Below are 25,250 nucleotides of genomic sequence, written 5' to 3'. Positions count from 1 at the left end.
CAAAGCTCTTGTGTGAATCGACCTCTACACCGCGATGTATATTGAGCGAGGGGTAAATCGATCTAAGTTATGTTTTCAGACGACGCAATGTTGAAAAGGAGCGTTTATTCGTCGCTATTGTCACAGGTAAAACTGCCAGAACGCGAAGCATTTAGAAACGCACCTTTGTTGCAAATATCGAATGCTTCGAGTGAATTTTTGGCACACAAAAATTGGAGAAAATATTGCGATGATTAAAATATCGGCCTATAATCTCCAACTGAATCAGTCAAAATTTTTCTGAACTTTTCTCCAGCGTTTCCTCTTCCTCTTGTTTCGCAGCATCAGCCATTTTTAGATAGCTTTGCCAAAATCCAGGTTTTCTGTTTGAAGTATTCGACTCAAAAACAAAGTCAAAGAATTTACCGAGCTCAAAATATGCATGGATATCTGATTCATCAGTGGAAATGCTCTTTGTGTACGGCGAGTCGGTCTTTGCGTATTTTGTACTGCGCAGCTGCCTGTCTTTTGTTTTCAATCAGTTGAACAATTTCAATTGTTTTCAATCACTTATACAGCCTAATGCGCAGTACCAAGTACGCAATGATCGTTGACTAGACCCCGTCCAGATAGGCGCCTTAAATTCAGCTACTTTTAGCTTGGTATAGGAGGTCTTTAGTATATATATCTTGAAATGTAAAAGTAAGAATTCGAATTCAATAAAATTTGTTTGAATTTGTTATATAAAATTAAGTTTATAATAGTTACCCAAAGGAATAAAGTTTACACTTTCAATAATTTCCATTAATTTTAATTAAAAACATTGCAAATTTTTGATAATATTATGATGCGTAATAAAAATTATTTTTATGATTTAAAATTAGAAAATGACACAATGGTGGCGACAAATATTAGATTTAACGTATCCAATGACGTCAATGTTTAGTGGACGTGATTTTAATCAAACGATACGTGGAACATTTGGTGATACACATATAGAAGATTTATGGTTACCATTTTTTACAGTTACCACTGATATTACAGCAAGTTGTATGCGAATTCATACACATGGTGAGTTATTGTTGAATGATATTCTGTTTGTTTACATGTGATAATTTGTTAATAGTAAAGTTATTGATCTACAATGTATATTTTTAAATCATAGAATTAAATGCGCACAATATTTTATAAATCACACTAGTGAGCCGTGGTCCTGATTTGGCGAAAATATAGGTGCAGGACATAAGAAAATTGATATGATTAACAATTTTTCAATTCTAGTCATGAAATTTTTTCTCTCGGCTATCTCGTAATGAATCGATACAATTTCATTTTTCATGTCTTTAGCTCTTAGAGTACAGACGTTAGTGAAGTGCATGTGTAATGTACACGATTGCTGAATTGCATCAATCCTCGGCTTTCTGGTATTGTAAGTGTATTTCACTTATGTACATTACTGTACACTGGATCTAATTATGCCAATATTAGTTTTCTATATTAGTGAAATAGATACAATGAGCATATAATAATAAAAAATTGAAACTAAACTGTATATATACATGTTACGTGACTATTGTGGCCGGGTATAACTCACCCGCGAGCTCTTCACAAACGTGCAAACTCTACCGTAGTAGCAACGACACTAAATAGAATAGGTAAATCTACCCGATTTTGATAATCAATTCATAAGATTTTGAGCTAATACTAGTTAGGTAAATCTACCCGATTTTGATAATCAATTCATAAGATTTTGAGAGGAGGCTATTTTTTTTAAAAATAACTTTCTTTCGTTGTAAAAATACAGAAAAGTAGTTTTCCGCTTCCGGAACAATCCGCACGACCTTTTGCACTCAATTTTGGGACAATTTATCTGTACATTGTTTTCTTTGGTGACGTTTTCTTTAATATCTCTGCTTCGATTGATCGGATTGAGAAACATTACAAAGCAAAAATGCAAAAAACTCGAAAAATCCAGATTTGCATCATTACATGGTACAAAAATTATAAATTTTCATTTTTTGTATCTTGTAATGGATGCAAATCTGGGTTTTTACAATTTTTTTGCATTTTTGTTTTGTAATGTTTCGGCTCATAATCAGGTTTTGAAAAAAAACCGTTTGCACTATCTAAAAGTACATAAAAAACCTACAATTTAAAAAGAATACGATGATTTGCCTAAACTACACGAGCTGTTGAAATTTTTCAGAAATCATTTTTCTAAAAATTGAGGTTATGTATCGGGCTAAAATTTACCACTCTTTTTTATGAGTACCAATTTAAAAAAAATTATCCTTCTCCCAAAATTTTACGAATTGATTATGACTGCAGCTACTGTGAGCGGCAAATAACAGTTGTACTATGTTTTAAAGTTATTAGGGTTTTAAATACCGTCGCGTCGATTAAATATCCGGCAATAGTGACGTCCGGGTTAAATATAATTTACAAAGAACCAAACATTGTAATTTCATTCTATGTTGAATTTTGTCTAGTCATGAATCTATGCATTTTATCAATAGCTTTACTACTTTTTTCAAGTTTGAAAGCAACAGCTTTTGGTTATCATTTTTATGCTTCTTTTATTTTTAAATATATTATATTAAATGCTTGTGATTGAGTTGGTTGTTTCGAAAAAAAATATATATTATCTTTTGTAAAAAAAATATTTGATAAAATGCGGTCATCAATATTCTTGTGTATTGTGTGCATATAATATGCTTTGTTTTTATAAACAAAAACTATTTGTTTAAATAATTACTGGGTTATAATTTTTTTAGCGATAGCATATTTACTTAGGTATTTTAATTTCTATGAATGAAGTTTTTGATCTCTTGTAAATAGCATTAGTTTTGCTTCATGGTAATCATTTATCATTTATTGCATCACAATTCTTTTATTGCATTTTAAAATTTTATTACGAACTTTTTCCAAATCTTCCAAGATTTCTCCGGTACTACAGTTTTCTTACCACGGTATGTGATTGGAACAATGTAGCTGCACTTTATCTATGAATTGCGTTCTGCAAATATACAAGCTACTCCAGTGAATAGGTAGAATAATGTAGTGTTCCAAATTGGGTTCAGACAGTTTTGGAAATAAACTTAAAAAATGTATTTTAAGTTCGCAAGCAGCAATGGTCAGCATCAGATTGATCTCAAATTTCAATGAATTTGTTCGTCTAGTTAAGACTGTTCTATACACATTTTTGATTGACATGAAATCATTCTTTGATTTGCGTGAAACTTTATAATTTTTTTAAGAATCTTCTTAAATATTCATTGTGGAAAAAAAAAGGTATAAAGAAAAGCGGTTTTCAGATGAGAATGATTAAAGTTACAATTGAATTTCAAGCACTGCGACTATACCCTTTACTATTTCGATTTGGAATTTGGATATGTTATGGGTATTTATATGCTACTTGCCCCGGATACTTTTATTTTTCGAAAATTCTGTTAATGTTCTCATTTTTCATTGTTCACATCCAGGTACAGTGGAATAAGAAAAGTACCTGGGCGTGAATAATGAAAATTGGCAAAATAAGCCGGATTATCGAAAAAAAATTTCAAATCGAGAGAGTAAAGTGTATCATCGTAGTGCTTGAAATTAAACTGTAACTTGAACCATCCTTGTCTGAAAATAGCTTTTCTTTATAAATTTATTTTCTACAAATGAATATTTAAGAAAATTATCAAAAAATTATAATGTTTCACTCCAATTAAAAATGTGTAGAGAACAGCCTTAAGATATAGCGCATTTCGAAAATTAAAAATTTGTTTTCCAATTCTAAAAGTCTCCATTAGCGCTTGTGTAACACAAAGTACAACCCACACCTTCGAAAAATGAACTGAGAACTTTTGTTTGTAACGGTTTATATCTCAATTGAGTTGTTGAACAATTTTATAACAAAACTTTTTTTTATTTTTTCATAATATGTTGAAAGTTACATACAGTTTTAAAAAACTTTTCAAATGAGACACGAAAACGCCCGAAGAAAAAATGGGCGTAAAACATCGTGTGACGTAATAATTTTAATTATGTATGTATATGTTTATACATAGGCTTTTGTATTTTAACATTACTACGTTACGAACGTAACACACTGTGCTTAAATAACGTTTTTAATCTGTGAATTATTTTTTATATTTTATTCATTTTAATTAACTTATATTTTAATTGAAATAAAATACAAAAGTTATTATTATTACTTATTCAACAACCCAGTTGTAGAATCATAAAGAAACAGATCAAAAACTAATTGATATATCGAATTAATCCGATTGGGAACTCCCAAACTTTTAAGATCCCAAAAAATTCCACCAAATTGCTTTATCTGTTATTTCACTGTTAGTGTCACCACCGTTAAAAAACGTTTAAGAATGTTTATTAAAGTTTATTTTCTTCAAAATTGATAGATGACATTGATAAAAGGACAAATTAAAATATTTTTGAACATATTTTTGAAAATTCAAATACATATTTTAAATACATTTCCAAAATTTTCTATTTTATTTAATGAAAATCCAAAACTATGTATAAAATGAGGATATATGGGTCATTCCACAGTGATGAGGGGAACATTTTGATTTTGTTAACAATTTTATATATGTCGTTTGTAATTTTGTAATTCCATTGCTTGAACTATTGTAAAACCCACTTTTCGACAATATTTAATCAATTTTTTTCACAGACTAAGAAAAATGCTTATTAATCCATCCCAAAATTGCAGAAATTTTGTCCGTTTAGAACACGAGATTAATGCCTAAGTTCCCAATTTTGATCATTTTACGTCAAAATGACTAATTTTGTAATTAATTATCTCGCATTTCTGAACTTTTTGAAATTTAATGATAAGCATATTTCTTACTCTGTGAAAAAAAATTGGTTAAATTCTGTCGAAAAGTGAATTTCATAATATTTCAATCAATGGAACTACTTTAAAATATGTGATAGAATTGTACAACTTTCTATTCGAAAACATTTTCTATCGAATGACTCACATAGAGAATATAAGTTAGGATTTCATAAATCAAAAAGTGTTTCTAGTCTGTTTTTATCGATGATCTACTTCTAGACACCAAATTTTTAATAACAATAAATTCAAAACTATCTCAGTATGAAAGTAAAATGCATGATTTGTGTTTCGTAATAAGTGATGCCAGAAACTAAAAGAAATCATTTTAATTTGTCGGTATTCTTCCTTTCTATAACATACTCATTTTTTATGATACGCAATAAATTTAATTTAATCATCTGTAAATACAACGAAAAATAGGGGGATCATTGAAAAAGGGACATTTTAATATTAAATCATTCGAAAAGGGAAAGATATTCAAAGCTGCCACATAAAAGAGTAAGCAAAAGTATTTTTTCGAATAACTGTGTGAAAGCGTTGAAATCTTTTTCAAAGACATCATTTTCAGGTGTTTATTTTATGTTATTGTAAGTGTGGATTGGTTTAAAATTAGAAAAATAATATCAAGAGACAATCATGAAAAATAAAATAAACTTTTAAGCTAGTAACCGATCGATAAAATAGGTTAGATAAAAAAATTAATAGCACTTAGATATAAGAAGTATTTAATTTTATTAGCTATAGACAGCAAAGAATACAGATACACATATAAGTTCATATGTCCATTTTTATGGACCAACAATCTATTAGTTAGTACCCTGAAAACCAAGGGGTTACTTTTACTTGCTTAATTTTAGGTTATAATTGAATTGAATAATTTAAGTTATGAAACAAATTATATTTTATAGTAATTTATTTATTTAGTAGTACAAATTAATAATAATTTTTTTTTATAATTGTAATTATACAATTTATTTATAACATAAAATTAAGTCATTAAGCCCCTGGTTTTCAGAGAACTAACTCCCGGATTGTAGGTAATAAAAAATGAACTTATGAGCTTATATTATGTATGTGTATCTGATATCAAATAATTGCATAATACACATTACACATTAGTTGCGTTCTTTATTCACATCAAAATTAATAAATTCACCATTTTGGTGGAAACGCATGCGTAGTCAAAATCAGCCATCTTTTTCGTACTGTTTTTTGTAAGCTTACGTGTTAAAATATCCGAGTATAGATATTTAAAATTATCAAATACCAAAAACAACTATATTTAATTGAAAAAAAAAATAAATAAAAAGATCAATTAAGGTTTTAAGGAACTTATAACATTTATATATGAAAATGACAATAAAAATATTAATTAAAATTTTTAATTATATTCAAAATAATATATTACGTTAAGGCGGTTCTTCACTCATTTTTCAAGGGCGTGAAATAATTATTTGATTGGCGTGAAACTTTATAAATTTTTTAAGACTCCTCTTAAATATTCATTGGTGGAAAAAAATATTTATAAAGAAAAGCGATTTTCCAGAATAGAATGATTAAAGTTGCATTTGAATTTCAAGCACTACGAATATACCCTTTACCCTATCGATTTGAAATTTGGATATGTTATATGTACTCATATTCTATCTGCCCTGGTTACTTTTATTTTTCAAAAATCCTGTTAATTTTCACAAGGAGTCTTAAAAAATTATAAAGTTTCACGCCAATCAAATAATGATTTCACGCCCTTGAAAAATGAGTGAAGAACCGTCTTAATATATATTAATCTATATTTATATTAGCTAATAATATAAATGTTTGTCGAGTACTGTTTTTCTAGCCAGTACACTAGTTTACAAAATAAAATAAAGGGGCAGTCTTTCACCACAGGGACAGCGTTTGCGATTGTGATATGATAAAAAGGCCTATTATTATCATTCGAAACATGTCATTTTTCACGCATATTAATACGCATTCATTTTGATGTAAGTAAAGAACGCAACTACTGTGTTAATCACATACGTTGTATTTTTGACAGGTTTAATAATCTGTTAGTTTCGGTTACTCGTTTAATATGGTAAAATATATTTGCCAAGTGGAAAGCCTGTACTAATGCCACAAGTTCAGCTAAAATCAAAATTTGACAGGCTCTTCTCTTGGTAGAATTTGTATGCTTGAATTAATAAAAAAATCACTGCTTATTTTATATTTTTATTAAATGAAAATCAAATAGTGGGATTACATCTTATATTTGCTGTTTTTTTTTTTGTACGGACTATAAGGGTATATAAAAAAATTGTTACCGTTATATTGATGGCCACAATTTTTCTACGTAATCATTAAGAAAATTCATAAAACTGAGTGGCGTAAAAAATTTATTTTTCATTTACCTGAGTACCAACTCGTTTGCATTGGTGTTATATTCGGTGTAAATTATCAATGTTTTCAGTAAATTTCTAAATTTATGGTAAATTTTCATTAAGCATTTTTTCTGTGTATAACAAAAGGGAAAGTTTTGGATAGTAATACAAAATTTTCCTTATTTTTATACTTAAATAGTTTTGTTTGGTAAATGTTTCTGGATTGTTAACTTATTGTTTTTGTCACTAAAATTAATTATTAAAAATTAACATACATTTTATGTTTTATTTGAAGAATTTGAAGAAATAATTGAATTTTAATTTAAAAAAACATTGAAATCAAACATTGATTAACGTTTATGTGAGCTTCTCACTTAAATTTTTGATTCAACTATAACCTTTTGTTTTATGTAGTAAATTTAAAATGGTTCACATATCCGTAAATATTCTTATGCCGGTTTTCTACTAAACAGGCAAACAACACTCAAGAAGACTGGCGTGATTTGCGATAGTTGAATAATAATAATAATAATCAAATATGGGTTTTTCAAATGTCGCAAAACACGCCAGCCTTAAAACAGTTTGCGAAAAGTAAGTTATTTTTTAAGTTTGAGTTTTGTTTTGTTTGACTGTTTAGTGGAAAATCGGTATTAGACTTGAAATATTATTAAAAAAAACTTCAAAGCATAAAATGTTTTAGCTATTTTCCAATTAGTCCAGATAATGGTTTAAAATTTAAATAATGGAAAATCAAACATGGCTATTTTTCATTCATGTTAAACCGTATTTTCCATTGCTTTTATAGTGACCCTAAATGAAATGGATAAAGAAAAAAATCAGAATTTTAAGGCTTTATGGATTATTGTTAGAAAGCGATCTTAAATATTTAAATCCATAAAATCATTTGGAAAAGTTATTGATGCTTAAATGTATGACTTTAAATTTTCCTGGAGCTTTTTCTTACTAATTTGGTATTAAAATTTAATCTTGTGTATAATTTGAATAAAATGTATGCCTTATAAATTCTAGTTTTTTTCCTTTTGCAACTGTTAATCTAATAGGCCAGTAGCCGGCTGACAGTATTTTAGTAACTTTTACATGTATTAATTTGAATCGTCAACATTTTGAATCGAGAATCTGCAATAAACGATTTCCAAATATACAGAGTGAGCCATTTTAATCTATACACCTAAATATTTCGTTTTTTAGTAAACAACATTATATTGGACCTAGTTCTTCAGAGTTCTTTAATAGCCAATTTATTTCCTAAACGGTAAGAGATAGAATAAAACACTTTAAATTAGAAAGTTGACCTTCATAAAAAATAACAATTTTTGTTTAAAAATTTTTTTAAACAATTATTAAAAAATTTATCTTTCGGAGGAAATGCAACTTAAAATCATGTCATTATTGCATTTAATCGAAAGAATAAGCTTAAAGGTTATCGATAATTGTAGGTCAAAGTCATGGATACAGGTGAATATCTTCTATTGTTCTTGGCAACTTTTGGCTAAAGCATTTTTCCGTACTTAGCGTGTTTTTTTTTCGATTAAATGGAATAATGACATATTTTCAAATCGCATTTTGTCGAAAATTATTAGTTTTTTTATGAGGATCAACTTTCTAGTTTAAAGTGTTATTATATCTCTTACCGTTTAGAATCTAAATTGGTTATTGAAGAAACCCGAAGAACTAGATCCGATCTGATGTCAGAACTGATGTGCTATTTTTTGATTGGTTAATTAGAAAACGAGATATTTAGGTGTATAGATTAAAATGACCCACTCTGCATACTTTTATAACAAATAAACTTTAAACTTCAATCAAAAAATAACTTAAACATTTTGATGACTTACATCATGTTCTGGCATCAGAATGAACCTATTTCTCCGGGGAGCTTCATTAGTCAAAATAGATTCTTAAAAAGGTAAGGAGTAGAATAACACTTTAAATTAGAAACTTGATTATCATAAGAAAATTTTTTATTCTAAACATTTTTTTGAAAATCGTTAGCTTTCGAAGAAAATGTGACTTAAAAATATGCCATTACTGTAGTGTCCGACCGAAGCTTCGGCTTCGGTCACCTTCGGCCAAAAAACCACCTTCGGTCAAACATTCGAAGCTTTGGCCGAAGGTTCTTAGCAAACGTCGGAATTGAACGAATTGTACTAAATGTTATTATTTTGAAATAAATTTCAAGGTAATTTTTTTAATCACCTTTAGATTGACTTCTAGATCAACTTCTCAAGATCATAACCTCTAAATCAACTTCTAGAGATCAACTTTAATATTAAAGTTTTAAAATTATGTTTTTAAACCTTCGGCTTCGGCCGAAGGTTGTGGCGATAGCCGATTAATCGGCTTTGGTCAAAAATCGACCTTCGGTCGGACACTACATTACTGCATTTAATCGAAAGAAAATACGCTAGCTTTAGAAAAAAACTTTTAGATAAAAGTTATCAAAGACAATAAAAGTCATTCTTCTGTGTTAATAACTTTTAAGCCCAAGTAAATTTCCAAGATCATTTGAAGATCAAGGTCAAATGATTTTGAAAATAGAATTTCAGGTCAAAATTATGTACATAGGCGAATGTTTTATATTGCCCTTGACAACCTTTGGCTTAAGCATTTTTCTGTATCCATGTAATAATGACATATTTTTAAGTCACATTTTAATAATTAATTTTTTTAAGTGATGTTAGTTTTTTTATGAGGATCAATTTTTTAAAGTGTTTTTCTATCTCTTCTTAGTTAGGATTTAAATTGACCAATAAAGCAAACCCGGAGAATTAGATCCAACATGATGTCCGCCATCAAACTATAGCGACGGATTTATTGCTTCCATTTCTTATTCTAAAGGAACCGTGTTGGGGTTCCAACTTTTGAATTCTCTTACACGTTCCATAAGAGAAATAATTAATCTTAATGTAAATCTTGCTGATATATAGTTAATGAACCGGCAACTCACTTTTAGGTTAATATATAGTGCGCCTTATAAAATTTCCTAAAAACAAACGAAATATACAATGTATAAATATAACACACAGGATCCTTGTGGCGTTATGTGAGGGCTTCAATGTCACTCTCAGGATACATGCCACCATTGTGCGATCCTTCAGATGGCCATCTCTTACTCGATGGAGGATACGTCAACAATTTACCAGGTAATTAATTAATTCATTTGTAGATGGTTTTCTTAATTTTATTTTCTATTTTATTTTAATTAAAATCTTTAGTATCATGTAAGTAGTATATTCTTTTTGTTTTGTAAACTCATATGGTGGGTGTACCATGGACTACAAATTGTATATAAGGTAAAGTAATTGAATGTCTCTCAATCTAACACAAAAATCATTAATTTTTTGTCGTATTTAAAAATAGTTGCAAATGAAGTTGTAATACCCATTCTGACCTGAAACTAGTGGTGTTCAGTAAAATTGTAGTTTGATCCTATATTGCAAGGGGGCAGATCATTTTTTGTTCATGCTCTTGGTTTTTTTTTTTTTAAAAAAAGAGTAAATTTTTTGTTTAGTTTCTCATAAACTATCTGTCCAACAGAAATCTATACTTATAAAATGCTTTTTCCCGAATTAATGATTGACTGACTGACTGATCAACACATCTGAAACTTTGAGGCTGTGTTCTTTGTATGATGTAGGCATCCGATAAGAAAGGATTTTCCGAAATTCTACTCTTAAAGGGGTTTATGAAACTTCACAATAATATAGATAGATCATAAATCAGAATAACACAAAGGCTACAATTTATAGATAAAACAAAATAATTTGGTTTCAGAATAAAAAAGAAAATATATTTCGAGTGACCCTAATCTGACCCTTCTCCCTCCCACGTAAGCATAAATAAGATTTCTCGAAACCGCCGCCTCCCCCATCTTACGTAAGATTCAATTTCGTTTTTCCGAATAATAAAACGTTGTTAGAAAAGGATCGGTTACACTAAAACTCATAGTTTGACGTAAATTAAAGTTTTTTTTCTTTAGCACAGAGACTTACGTAAGAATGGGTTTAATCTCTCTCTTTCCCTACATGAGCACATGAATAGATTTCTTAAACCAAACCCCTCCGGCCGATCCTTTACGGACCTTTAAATTTGTTTGTACATAACATTTTTGTCAAAACAAAAAAACAATTTGTACGGTTGGCAACCTCCAAACGTGTCCCAAAAAATCGAATTGAGCTTAATTTTAATAATGAAAATGTTGATATAAATAATAAAATCATTATTAATCAAATTTAAGTGCGTTCAACTATTATGTAAGCAAAATTTTGATGATTTTAGCCCCCCTTTCATATATAAGAGAAAATGGGTAAACCGTCAACCTCTCCCCCTCAAATGATAAGACACATCAGACTAAGGTTTTTTTTCAAAGCATTTCATATTTTTTTGATACAAAACCTGACGACAAGTTTACTTCGTGGCTTTGCCACAGGAAAATCAGAAAATAAGAACATCTAGATGAAAATCGACATATTAATTTGTTTCAAGCTTTTTAATGTCGTTTGTGTCTGAGACTTTCCAACTGAGAAGACATTGGTGCATTTTAAAAGGATTAAACTATGTTTAGTAAAAATTCGATATAAAAATCGACGTCTTACGATCAATTTATAACATTCTCTCATCCTGTTTTCTACAAAAGTAGGATAAGAATTGAACCATCATTTCAAATCACTTTTTATTGTTAGAAAATTAAGAGTACTGATAATTTTCTGTATAATATTATCTTTCCAGTAACTATTTCTCTTTTCAAATTAATAAATAAGTTTCTTAGGCATGGGAATGGTAAAAAATTTAAACGAATGACTTTGGCTAGAAGGATATATATTGGAAAATGCTTTATTTTAGAAATTGTATGCGCATGATCAAAATTTTTCAGTATGCTAGTTTATCAAGAATTTATTTTAAAACGAAAAAGTCTTAATCTAAAATAAAGCAATTTTTAACATTTTAATAACGAAAATATTGACATATTTCATAAAATAAATTTTTTTATAAAATCCAACCAATCACAAGCAAAATAAAAAATGACTTTGATTAAAAAAAAAAAACAAAATTGAATGCTCAATTTTCTATTATAAATTTTCTTTTTTTGGCTTTCACACGTTGTTTAATGCTTTTATTTCTAAAATTCACATAAAAAAATTATGCAATAAATTTTTGTTCAATTTTATTCAATACTAATTAACATGCAAATTAAAATACTATACGTTAAATAATTTGCATGGACAATGCTGGATTTATTACATTTGGCATAGGTAATCATTTTCATTTTTCAAGTTGGGGAAATTTTGAAAACCCCTATGCTCTTAAACTTATTGTTTGAAAAATTATTATATTTCCTTATATATTCCTCTTATTAAATTTTTCCAGGACGTCTTTCGTACCCCAATCATTACTCTTGTGATGAGATAAAATCTCACGCTAACCCGCAAGCACCAAAAATGAAATTTGAAACTTTGTTATAAAATAAATATTTTGTATAATAATTAAACTGATAGATAGTGACAAAAAAATCAACAATTTTTTTACAATCTGCCAATAATAAGGACATAATTACATACAGCCACAAGCAACAGAAAAATGAATGGCAGACTGTAAAAAGATACTCTCTTTGTTTTACAAACAAATGTTTATTCTTGTGGTTAAGGGGTTATTCCATTTGAAATTTAAAAAAAAAAAAGTTTAAAGTGTGAGAGAATCTCTCTACGCAAACGTCCTGAAGGGCTAATGAAAATTATTGACTGTTAATGAAAATTTAAAAATGATATTTTATCTTTATTTTAAATTCAGTCTTCCATAAAAATAAGAGACGCACTTAAAAAATTCAATTATATCGTTCGTAATAAAATTGTTGCAACTTCCATTCCAACTACTTTTTCAGTGACTATAATATTGTTTTTAATCACACGGGCTAACCACCTTATACCAATGTCATTGAGATATTACGTAACAGCGTAAATCCTTTTTGATTAATTTAGCGTAAATCCATTAGCTCATTTAAGAGCTTAGGAAATACTGGACAAAATTAATAGCATACATCTCGGCATAAAAAAATACCTTCCGAATACGCGAAGAAACCAAACTCTCTCTGCTAGTCAGACTAACATTTACAAGGTCTATGGTAAACGTTTGCCAGTCCATTGGAAGCATAAAGATACATCTGAAAACGCTATTTGCTTTAATTCAAAATTCTCAAAAGAGTTTATTGTTTTTGTAAACCTTCTTTCCTGCTTTGTCACTTTGAGATTTGTGCAGCCGTTGAGCAATTCCAATAGTAATTAAAGACAAATAAAATTTATGCGTATGCATTGTAGCTTAGATATTGACCACGAACCATCAATATGAAACCCTCCCCCCGTGCAAATTTATGATTTATACTTTTTTTGTTGGTAGTACCTACCAGATAGAGAATTCAATTGTGTGCTCTTTTTAAATAACAGCATATTCCGGAAAATAAACTTTCGTGTTTTTGCAAGTGGCAAACTCCTAAAACCTTAAAGTACATGTCAATACAAACAAAAAACTGTCTGTGCCGACAATTCGCTCAAGGTGGGGGGGGGGGGGGGTTTATATTCTCGGCTCATGGTCTAATAGTTAGATTTAAACAGATACAGCAGCCAAACGATGAACTTAGCAGGCGTATAAAACGCGAAAATAACTTAACTCTATGCTCGTTAACTTATTTGAGTTAAAAAGGCTTTATTGAAAAAGTTTGAGTGGATATTAACTAGGAAATTTCACAAAATTAGGTAAAAAGCTTGCATCGAATATTTAAGGCTATTGTTTAAACAGCTGGAGACACAAGTTTTAAATTGAATCCATAAATTTTTAATTTGACGTACTATTTTGGAAAATGAAAATGATTCTACTTGAACGAATAGTAGCATTAGAAGCATGTGTGATGTCTGTATAAAAAAAAGCTAAATTTTTACACGAACAATGCTGCTCAATTTTGCACTTAAAAAAAAAAACTAACTTTTAATGGTAGGGGGGTTTAACTTTTTAAAACTTTTTATTTAAATAATAATTAGGCGAAATGTGGCGATATATACGAGCCAGTATGTCAATAGTAGGAATATTTCCCCCTGTGTGTGATCCAATTGATGGACATCTTCTTGTAGACGGGTGTTATACAAATAATGTGCCAGGTAAATTTAATTTATCATACTTTTCTACCACTTCGTTGGAAACGGTAAGTCATATAATTTAATTTTTATTTTTATTTCTATCTGTAAATGCCGCTGACCCGAAGCGCCATTTTAGCATTCAAATTTGGTTGTTTTTTCACGCATCCAAAAGATTGCCGGCCCCTGTTCATTGTAAAATTATAAAATTTACAAAAAAATTGTATCTGCAGAAACTTATGTCAAGCTCATTTATTCATAAATTCATGGCGCTGCTGTTATATACAGAAATTCCAAAATTATGGAAAACTTTCCATATAAATACATTCAGTCTAGAAAATGGTCGAAAGTCCAAGTTTTGACACCTGATATAATTGCGTACTGACTTTAATTCGATTGATGACTGATTACAAAATTACAACATTATTTTTAGAATTTAAATCACTACTCTAAAAATTAAAAATGCGGCTGTAAGTGAATCAATATCGAAGAAAAAAACAAATAAATATGTTGCTGCCAACTATATTAAGTAGCCGTTCATTTACAGCTTAGCCTTTTTACTAAACGGCGCCGTTGAACTATTGGTCTGAATAATTTCCAGCCATTCAATCAAACAGCTAAGCAAATGACTTGAATCGATACCGTTTAACTATTTTCCTAGGCTAATCATTTAATTTTAGTTCCACTTTCTGCCACCTAGAATTAAAACCCACAAACTGTCAAAATGGCGCCGGTAAGCAACAATATTGTTGGTGTTTCTCACAGTTTGATTGCGATAACGCAATAAAAGTACAATGGAAAAGTGTAGTGACAAAAAGCTGGAACTAACTATGGTAATATCAAACACTGGTTTTCACGACAAGAGTTGCAGTACTCAAACTATGGCGGTGACATTTCAGAAAGTCCAATTTCTTTGCGAGATATCGTGGCAAATCAGTCACTTTTTGGTGGCCAGGTGGCCAGGATTTCCCAAAATTTTGTTGTAGGCCTGCTCTGAATTAATGTCGCAATAATAGATGCGCTTGTTTTAAAACAAAGTGTTTTGCGGATTCAAATTCCATGGAAGTTTAACTTGAGTTAACAAATAATATTTTAATTAATTTTTTATTTGATCTCATGATTACCAAATAACAATATGTTACACTTTAAATTACGAAAATGTAAGATATTTCTAATGTCTGATATTTCATCTTTTTTTGTCAATTGATCACCCTATTGTACGAATTATCTATCGGCTGAAATCAGCCTGCCAGTTCATTAAAATTTTTATTAGACGCTGCGGTTGAATATCATTCAGGCTGCTAGTTTAGTAAAAACAGCGCCGTTTAGTAAAAACATACATTTTCAAAAATTTGTATTTTGATTTCACTCGAAATCTATACATGATGAATTTTTGTTTTCTTTCTAATTCAAACTTTTTATTTGTAGAGTAGTGATTAATTTGTTTTATTATTTTTAAATAAATACGTGATGTTTTCAACTTATAAATAATAAACCAACCTGTTATAAAATGAATGTGGAAATTTTTAAGATAAATTTACAAATTTTTGGTTTATAAATTTCCTATTTATTAAATTTTATTTTTAAACTGTCTTACGATACGAAAACAAATAGTCCATACTGGTAATTTAAAAGAAATGACTGTTTTTTAGCTGATGTAATGAGAAGTTACGGTGCTTGTCATATATTAGCAATAGATGTCGGCTCTGTTGATGATACAGATCTAACAAACTACGGTGATGATTTATCTGGTTGGTGGTTATTATGGAAACGATGGAATCCGTTCACTAGTAATGTTAAAGTTCCAAATTTACCAGATATTCAATCTCGACTAGCGTATGTCAGTTGTGTTAGACAATTAGAAGTAAGTTTCACATTTTTTATTTAAATATAAGAATATTTGAAATGACTAATCAAGGATAATTTGCATCCCGTACTCCATTTGATTCGTCTACCTTTCTAAAACATTTCATATCTGAAGTCTCATTGAATTCGATTCATAAAACCATTTTGAATAGTTTATTTTAATTATTTTGTTAAAATTTTTTAAGGCTTTGAGGTCTCTGCTTTGAGAACTAATTAATTGGTTATACTTTTTTTTGTTTCTCACGCAAAAGTCAGCTAAAATGTTAATTATTTTTTTAAGGAAGTGAAGCAGTCAGATTATTGCGATTATATTCGGCCACCTATAGACAAATATAGAACCCTTCAGTTTGGTAGCTTTGATGAAATAAAAGATGTTGGCTATCAACATGGTAAAACATATTTCGATGGGCAATTACGTGCTGGGGCCTTGCCATTGTTTAAAGCAAATCAAGCTAGTCAGGCAACGACATCGCAACAACATTTAAGTGGATACACATTCACAGATTTAGCACAAATGGTTTGCAAAGTACCTCGGTAAGTAGGATGACAAATTTTTATGTTTTTCCATAGAAATAATCATTTACTTTTATTATTAATTTCTTTCATGACAGTCAGTCTATATAAACTTAACGATAGTCGAATTATTCGCTTTTTTTTCTCAAAATTAAAAAAAAAAGAAAGGATTTTTAGAGTCTCGTTCATATATTCTTATTTGGTTAGTTTGTGTTCATTGTTATGTACAAATGATACACTTAATGGTTGTTTATTAAAGAGCGTTACGCTACCACCACCAATTCTTTTAATTAAAAGTAAGAATTAAGAATTTGATTTGGAAATTCGGCTTTTTTTCAATTGTAACTCGTAAAAATTACAGAAATGAATATTTCGCTTCAAAAAAATTTCTGCTTGTTGAACACATAAAAATCTATATTTTCAGTGACTTTCATGATCTGAGAGACGGTATAAGATCGATCTTCACCCATTTGATAGTCAGATGACACATATTTTTATGAAATTTTGATTTTTAAACACTCCTATCACAGTTTTTCTATCGAAAAGTGTCCATGGCTATTTTTAATTAAATTAATGTAAATTAATTTTTTTCTAAACGGGTTTTTTCAGGCAAGCCTATACCATTATTTTCGTAATTAAATTATCTTTTTTCTGAGACCAATTTCGATTGGGTAACAAATCGGTGTAGTTACCTATGTTGACTTACTTGTTCATATAGTATGAACAGATCTACACCGATCTGTTTACAAATCGAAATTGGTATCAGAAGGAAGATAATTTAATTACGCAAATAATGGTATAGGCCTACCTGAAAAAAACCGTACATGTAAAAAATTGATTTAAATGAATATTATTAAAAATAGCTATGAATACTTTTCGATAGAAAAACTAAGATAAGAGTATTTAAAAATAAATAAAACTTCATAAAAAATATGTCTCATCTGGTTATCAGATGGATGAAGATCAACGACTGATATCGGTATTACATTTTTTGTAATACAATTATTAAAACCTGTCCTGGAAGGAAATTTAAAAAAAACTAACACAAAATTCCATAACCATTTAAAATTTAAGTACTAACACCGAACATCGTGTTCATTCAGTATTTTAATCTGTTAGTAACAGTTATGTAGATCAAATATCTTCATCTGAAGAAGAAGACGAATTAGAAGAACAACAGGAAGTTGGATACGCGTCTGAACCATCAGCGGGAATTTTAGATGTGAGTATTTGGTTTATTCTATTTAGTTACCTAAAATACATCAGACTTAAAACTGGCACATGTATATTTTCTTTTTAAAACCCCAAAAACTTTTTTAGATTTTTTTTTCTTAGAAAATGAAAATTTTACTTTTAAATTCTTTTTGCGTAGAATATTTGGGTTAGTTATTATAAATGAAGTTAATGTTTTTAGAGTATTTCATAATCTAGGGTACACTATATCATACATAATTTAATTATATTAATTAGGGTGTGTTCAAGTATAACGTAAGGTGACTTAAGGCTGAGAAGACTGATATCTATATATCCTTGCCTACTGTGAGTGACATTACGTTTATCCATAACTCCATGGTGTTAAAAATTAAAACTTACTTCACCATATAATAAATCACCATCATAAAAATTAACTCTCATCATTTTTTCATAACGCGCCAAAAGAAGTATATCTTCAAAAATTGTTTTATGAAAACTTAAAAGTTTTTTAGTTAGTTTTAAAGCGAAAAAGCGTGTAGTAAATAAAAGTAAGTTAATAAAAAGAAGCTCATTCTTAGTGTGCCTACGTGATACTTGAACCTTCATAATTTTTTTAAAACTATATTTTAAGTTTGGGTCGAATTGCTTCTTAACTCTTCTTCAGAAAGCTATTATTCACTAACTATGGAATAAATTGCTTTTTATAGCTGTTATATTTATCGTCAAGACGTCAATAAATATTTTATAAGTTATTTTTACGCCTGAAAAAGTTTCCAATGTTTCCAAATCTAAAGTGCGCTTTTATTAGGCATTTTTTAAGTTTTTAAATTATTAATTTCATTTAGGAGGAAGATAAATTACGAAAAAAGCAAATATTATTAGAATCTCGATCTGTTAGCATTGACTTTTCTGATGAAGCACTACACGAATTATTGCGTGAAATTCAGGCAAATATTTTTTATTTGCATGGTGTTTTTTTTTGTCAATTTAATTTTTTTTTTTTTTTTTTTTGCATTTCAATCAACGCCTTAAAATGAGTTTTAACAAATTCTTGAATAGATCTTTTCATTTTAATTACGATTTATTATTGTTTCGGTCAGACAATAATAAGTTAGACAATGATACAAGATATTTGTTATTTGTTTTATTACATTACTTTTTGTAACAAAAACAGTCCGAAATAAAAGGTATAATCACTTTTTAAAATGAAAAGGTCTATATAAAACTCACCTATTAGTAACAAGTGATCGGAAATTGTAAATTTTAACGAAAATTTTTCAAAAAATTCCAATATTTTAACAATAAGATTCCTTTAAACTATTAAATCTGATTTATTGCATGGTTTTTGAATTTTACTATAATGCAAATTTATTTTAACTAAATTTTAAAATTAATTTTGAGAATTATTTCTGGTCTATTTTGATTTATTTATTAATCCTGTTAAAACGATAACCACAAAAAATTTTCAATAATTTATAGAATAATAAAACTTAAATATTTTGGCTTAAGGTTATTCTGGTACGAAAAGTTTATGAAAACTATTATGTAAATTCACTACCTTATATCGTTAATCGAAAAACAAATTATCAAATGAATAAGAATGAAAACTAACAATTACAATGTTCAGATTATTGAACGTATCGGTCTATTGAAGTTCCGGATTACTGATATTATGAGCAAAATTATATAATAAATTGAAGAAAAAAAAAAAGATTGTTGATTTGACTAAAGTGGTATGACTTTGGTACTGCTATACTACCTTAAGTAACGAATTCACTGCTTTTCGATGTAAGATATATCAATTATAAAACGGAATTTCATGTCAGAACAACCTTAAATTTTATTTTCTCTATGGTAAAAAATTTTTGGGTATTAATTTTATATGTGTAAAACTTTTGTGTATCTGGTGTTGTTTTGTTTTTTTTCAAAATGGGTCTTAATAACATTAATAGTGTGATAAAAAATATAATAATTTACTCACTTGTCTGTTACGCATACTTTATTTCGCTAATAAATAGTTTGCGTTGAAATAATATAATTTTGCAATTTAAATTTTTGATACAGTGTTTCGATCTAAATACTTTGCAATTTTTATTATCTGAACTAATTCAATTTGGAGAAAAAACATTTTAATAATAAAATAATATCTATAATTAGACATACGAATAAAAACCTGTTAAAAGTAACAAATACGTGTTATTATAGTGAGTGTTCGAAAATATAATGCAAAATTTTGGAAACCAGATTAATATGATGAATTCGCACACAAAGCGATGGACGACAAACGACACGCGATTAGCAACCGAACTGTATGAATTTATAATTAACTATTGAAAAACTATACGATTTAATTGTATTTTCATATAGTTCCGTAGATAGCAGGCTCGCGCACAAGAATCAACCTAGGGGGATTAAAACTTTTGTTCATCATGTCATAAAGTCAATAAATACAAGAAACTTTTTTTCGAAACTTGGCTCCGCTCATAGAAATTCTAGATTTCGCTCATAGTTTTAAAAAAATTTCTGAACTCTTCTCCATCGTGAATTCGAAATAGCTTGAACAGCTAACTAGTCAGTGGTAAGGTATTTCATAAACGACTGCATTTACAGTACTATATTGTTAGTTCAAATTTACACGGAGAGATTCTCATTGGGGTAGAGGCTTGGCCCACAAACCTCTCCCTTGCGCACGGGCCTTGTGGACACTTCTTTTTTTAATCGCCCGCGATTAGCTTAAGAACTATCTAGAACTATTGCTAATCGGTTGTAGCTCGTGGCTTGCCACCTTTTGTGTAAATTTATCATGATGACATCGTACCGTGAATCATAAGTATTCTGTCGACGAAAGTTTGTTATAAAAAAATTCAGTAACAACTGTACTTGACTTTGGATTCGGATTATAAAGATTGCATTGGATTATTAAGGGTAATAAATCATTTTAAAATTATGGTAATAAAATTTGCAGAAACTATCTGGTGTGCGTTTGCATTCCAGTGGTAATGGCCAGTCTGCGTCTGATCCCACTGTAAGTTGTGTTAATTATTGTTTGACAATATTCTGCATGTTATTTTTTCAGAAAGGCGAATTACATCAAAATAATGATTTAATGTCAACATCATGTCAACTATAATAATCCTTTTGTGGAAATTCATTCAGCGATTTTTCTCATCATTTTTTTTTTAAATTAACATTTTGTAATATAATTTAATCGCCGCATGAATTTTTAATATTCCATTATCAAAAATCTCGTAATCAGTCAGTCATACTGAAATTTTGAATCATTTGAAAAGATACCAATTCTTCGTGAAAATTTGAAAATTAAAATATTTGCTAAGTTGTATTATATTATCAAATTAAAAAAATTCCGACTGTGATTTGTCAGATCAGTCAGCTTGTACGACATAAATAGGCGATTTAATGCGTATTCGCTTTTATGTGGACGCACAAAAAAAGCAATCACTCTTTCATTTTTTCATTTTCTTCTAGGCACAAAATATTTTTATACGTCCACATGAAAGCCAATATGCATTAAACCCAATATTTCTGCTATACAAGCCCGATATCACAATACTCTACTATAGAAAATAGGAGCTTAAGGGATCCATTAATTAATTACCTAAGGATGATTTTGGAGATTTTTGAACCCCCCCCCTACCACCATGTAAGGTTATATAAGATTTCTTTAATTCCCCTCTACTAAAAATTCTATATCGTTTCTCGGAATAATAAAATGTTGTTGGAAAAGGATCAGTTGCACTAAAACTCACAGTGTGACGTAAATCAAAGATTTATATTTTTTAACAGATAATTTAGTTTTAAGATGTAATTCGAAGTGTACATTATAGAATTAAGAAAACCATTCGACATACAAAATGGATTTTGATTTCTATGATTAAATTTCGACTTACAAAATATTACGTAAAAATGGGTTTTACCTCTCCCCTTCAAATAGGGGAATGTACAGATTTTTTTAACCCCAACCCCCCTAGAACCCTTTCGTAATTAATAAATGGTCCCTAAATTGTAAAATCAGTAAAAAATTCTAATTAAGCACGCTTAAAACCTTCAAAAACAAATCGAAAAATTCACTTTTCTAGTTTTTACTACTGAATAGACTTTCGTGAATCAATAAAAAAATTGTGAATAATATAAATACCAAATATTACCACTTGAAATATCTTCGAACCTATAGCCCAAAAAAAAAATTTGTTCACGAAAATTTTTGATCGAAATATTATAAATTTGACTTAGATCTTCACACTCATTTCAAAGTCAACTCGGGTTGGTAAATGATAAGATAGAAACATTACTTTAAATTTGACTTTTCTGTTTTATATTAGAAACAATTTTTCAAAATATGACGAATGACTTGACAGAAATTGAATCAAAAATTTTATATATTTTATTGGAATAATATAATATATTTTTATTTTATTGGAATATATTAGATTTTTGACAAAAAAATTCGAAGATATTGAAGGTAGTAAGAGTTACTGTACAACCCGGTACAGTTATAATGAATTCACGCCACAGCGTAGGATGGAGGAGATAAATCATGATTCCATATGATTCATTTAACAGCATAATCCAACTTATCAGCTTAAACAAAAAACAATCTATATATCAATGCGAATAGTCTTTCTTAGGATGGCTTATTGCTCGTCAATCGTTGCTGTGCTGTGAAATCATTGTCTAGTTAAAGAGTGAATTTTTTTGATAGTAAAAAGAAATATTAATTATCTGAAATGACTTTATTTGCATGCAAATAAACATTACGACCTTTCGTCCACTGACACAATGCAAGAGCAATCAGAGTGACATAAGCGTTGAACTGAACTCTTGACCTGCCCCAATGACTATTGTGATTCAACTGTTGCTAGTAAGTTGGGTTGCAGTTGCGTTGCTATCGCGTTACAATTGTTTTGCATCGGTAGGCGAAAGGCTTTAATTTTACTTTTGATTTTTTTTTAAATAATAAATTGTTTAAAAATATTTTATTTTGTGTTAACTCATGATTTTTTTATATCAGTTCTTTTTTTTTTTAATTTTGTATATGTTTTACATCTGTTTCAATTTTATTTTGAAAAAATGAGTATTTTGAGATAATAATTTTTGTTCTTAACATAGCAAGCAACAAGGTTTACAAAATTCTAGTCAATTTTCGCCAAAATTTATAAATATATTGTATAGAAAATACTTTAAATTTGATATCTTAAGTCACATACGATTGAATTTTCAGCTACCAACCAGTTGAAAAACGTATTAATTCAATTTAAACCATTAAACACGTAAAACCGTTAATCGTACTCAAAATTATTCTCAAAAAATTCGTTTAATCAAAAATTTATTTCCCTTTTTCAAAATTTATAATTTATTGGTAATTTTATGTTTTAAGCTTTATTTATGTGTTGTTTTTTTTATTCAATTTGCACGAATAAAAAATTGTGTGTGTCAAATTGCTCCGACGCACGACTAGAGTTTACTTCTTAAGTGTTGTATAGTGTGTTGTATCCGTCAGGTTATTGTTAGTTTCAAACAATGATGCTTTGTCGACAGCACACAAGCTAACAAGTTACAAGTTAAAGTATACACACGCATTAATAAAAAGTGGAAGTTGTTATTCGATGACTAGATTTTATTCCTCTTTTTTTTTAATTAATATCTGGCGCCTTATATGAAAAACGATTCTTAAGGAGTAAACTCCAAATATGTTTTTTACTTTCATTTGGGTGTATTTGTTTTGAACACTATCGCTTTCAATCTTGTTTTTGTCGTTGTAATAAAATATTCAATCATAAATTCTTTTTCAAGTGATTACTTTTATTTTCATGCTTTTTTATGCTTACAAAATTTTTTTCAGCAAAATTTGAATATTTTGAACATAAACATTGTTTGAATTCAAAACAAATGCAGTCATAATAAATGCTTAATCTTTGGAGCTAAAAAACAAAAAAAATAAAATAGCTTAAGTCGAATCCGTTCCAAACTTTACGAGAAAAACGGTTTTATCGCGAAAATATCGCGTTTTTCCCTTTTAATGGTTGGTATTTTTTTGTAAAAAATTTTTTGTTACAAAATAATAAATAGATTTTTTTCACAATTTGCGAAAATGAAAATAGGTGCTTCGGAAAAGCCGTGCGCATTCGGTAACGAAGCCTCCTACGATAAAGTTCTTCGTTAAGAGCCCTAAAACTTCGGCATAATTATTAATCTTTTAGATGCATGATGAAACCATCAAAAAGGCCAGGAAAAACGCAGTGTAGGGATTAATACAGTCCGCTTTTCTCCTAAGTATGTTTTCTTAAAAACTACTATTTTTCTTCTAATTATCCCGTTGTAAACTGGACGGGATAATTATTTTAAAATCTGAAGTATGCTTTTCGTATTTGCTGCTGTTTCGTATATTTCCTTGCTGTTTTATTTCCATTATAAATATGGAGAGGCAGGCACAGTATGATGGCAGATTATTTGTGCAGACATCATAAAAAAAATAATATTTAAAAAAAAATATCTACCACACTAAATTTTAGGTTGCACAAAATACCACATCTGAAAATGAATCAATATTATAAATAAACTTTATTTGTTTGTAGACAAAAACTGGTAAAATACGACGAAGAGCTGGTTCATTATCATTGTCGGAGAATGAACTGGAGTCAGATAATGAATTTGTACAATAAATTCTTTAATGACTGATATAAATAATATATATATATATAGTTTATTTATGTATTTGTATATTTGTAGTCAATTCTAATTTTTTTTAAATATATGATGTTCTAAATTTTTCAGAACATGTGATTTTTTTTGTGAATATTTTATGAAATAAATAATTTTTCATATAAAATTAGTTTAATTTTTTACCATTAACCTTTATCATAATCTTTATCTAGTTTCGATTACCAGTTACAGTCAAACTGTTCAAGCAAAAACATTGGTCGTGTTTAACTAATTGTATCAGCCAATCACGTGAATGTCCAGAAAATTGTGATTATTCATTCCAGCATTCATAATTCGTAGCGTAACGAATTATAAAAAGAATATTATAAAGAAACTTATTAAAACCGGGGGACAAACAGGGTGCTTTGTAAAATGATTAATACATATTTGAAATTTCGTGAGTGGTTTCCTTTTGATGATTCTACCAAACTTCTCTGAAACTTCTTGGAAAGCGTTGCGTTCTCAAATAAGCACGATCACTTCATTTTAAAGCTATCGGTCTGAAGAAACACAACAAGGAATTTGTCGGACATTATGACCACTTGATAACATTAATAATTTTATTAAACAATAAAATATTAAAGTCAGACAAAAATACATCACCGATGAGCTTGTCTGTGACCTCGA

General features: G+C 28.9%; 1 protein-coding gene across 2 annotated transcripts in view; it reads left to right on the top strand.

Moving 5' to 3' along the window:
• The window catches only part of LOC123293965 (neuropathy target esterase sws), a 37,932-nt gene extending 13,332 nt beyond the window's left edge, over positions 1 to 24,600 (top strand). Inside the window, exons 15-22 of one of the 2 annotated variants that reach the window (XM_044874977.1) lie at positions 864 to 1,050; positions 14,238 to 14,354; positions 15,983 to 16,194; positions 16,477 to 16,730; positions 17,829 to 17,931; positions 18,749 to 18,850; positions 20,869 to 20,928; positions 24,497 to 24,600. In XM_044874977.1, the coding sequence (XP_044730912.1) occupies positions 864 to 1,050; positions 14,238 to 14,354; positions 15,983 to 16,194; positions 16,477 to 16,730; positions 17,829 to 17,931; positions 18,749 to 18,850; positions 20,869 to 20,928; positions 24,497 to 24,583 (1,122 nt within the window). In that variant the 3' untranslated portion in view covers positions 24,584 to 24,600. Of the gene's footprint in view, positions 1 to 863; positions 1,051 to 10,235; positions 10,353 to 14,237; positions 14,355 to 15,982; positions 16,195 to 16,476; positions 16,731 to 17,828; positions 17,932 to 18,748; positions 18,851 to 20,868; positions 20,929 to 24,496 lie in introns of both variants that reach the window. The other variant, XM_044874976.1, reaches the window with a different exon arrangement.
• Positions 24,601 to 25,250: the final 650 nt, after the last annotated feature.

The sequence above is a fragment of the Chrysoperla carnea genome, chromosome 2, assembly GCF_905475395.1.
Source record: "Chrysoperla carnea chromosome 2, inChrCarn1.1, whole genome shotgun sequence".
Classification (NCBI taxonomy): domain Eukaryota; kingdom Metazoa; phylum Arthropoda; class Insecta; order Neuroptera; family Chrysopidae; genus Chrysoperla; species Chrysoperla carnea.
The sequence above is the reverse complement of the archived record's forward strand: the minus strand, read 5'-3'. Positions and strand labels throughout refer to the sequence as shown.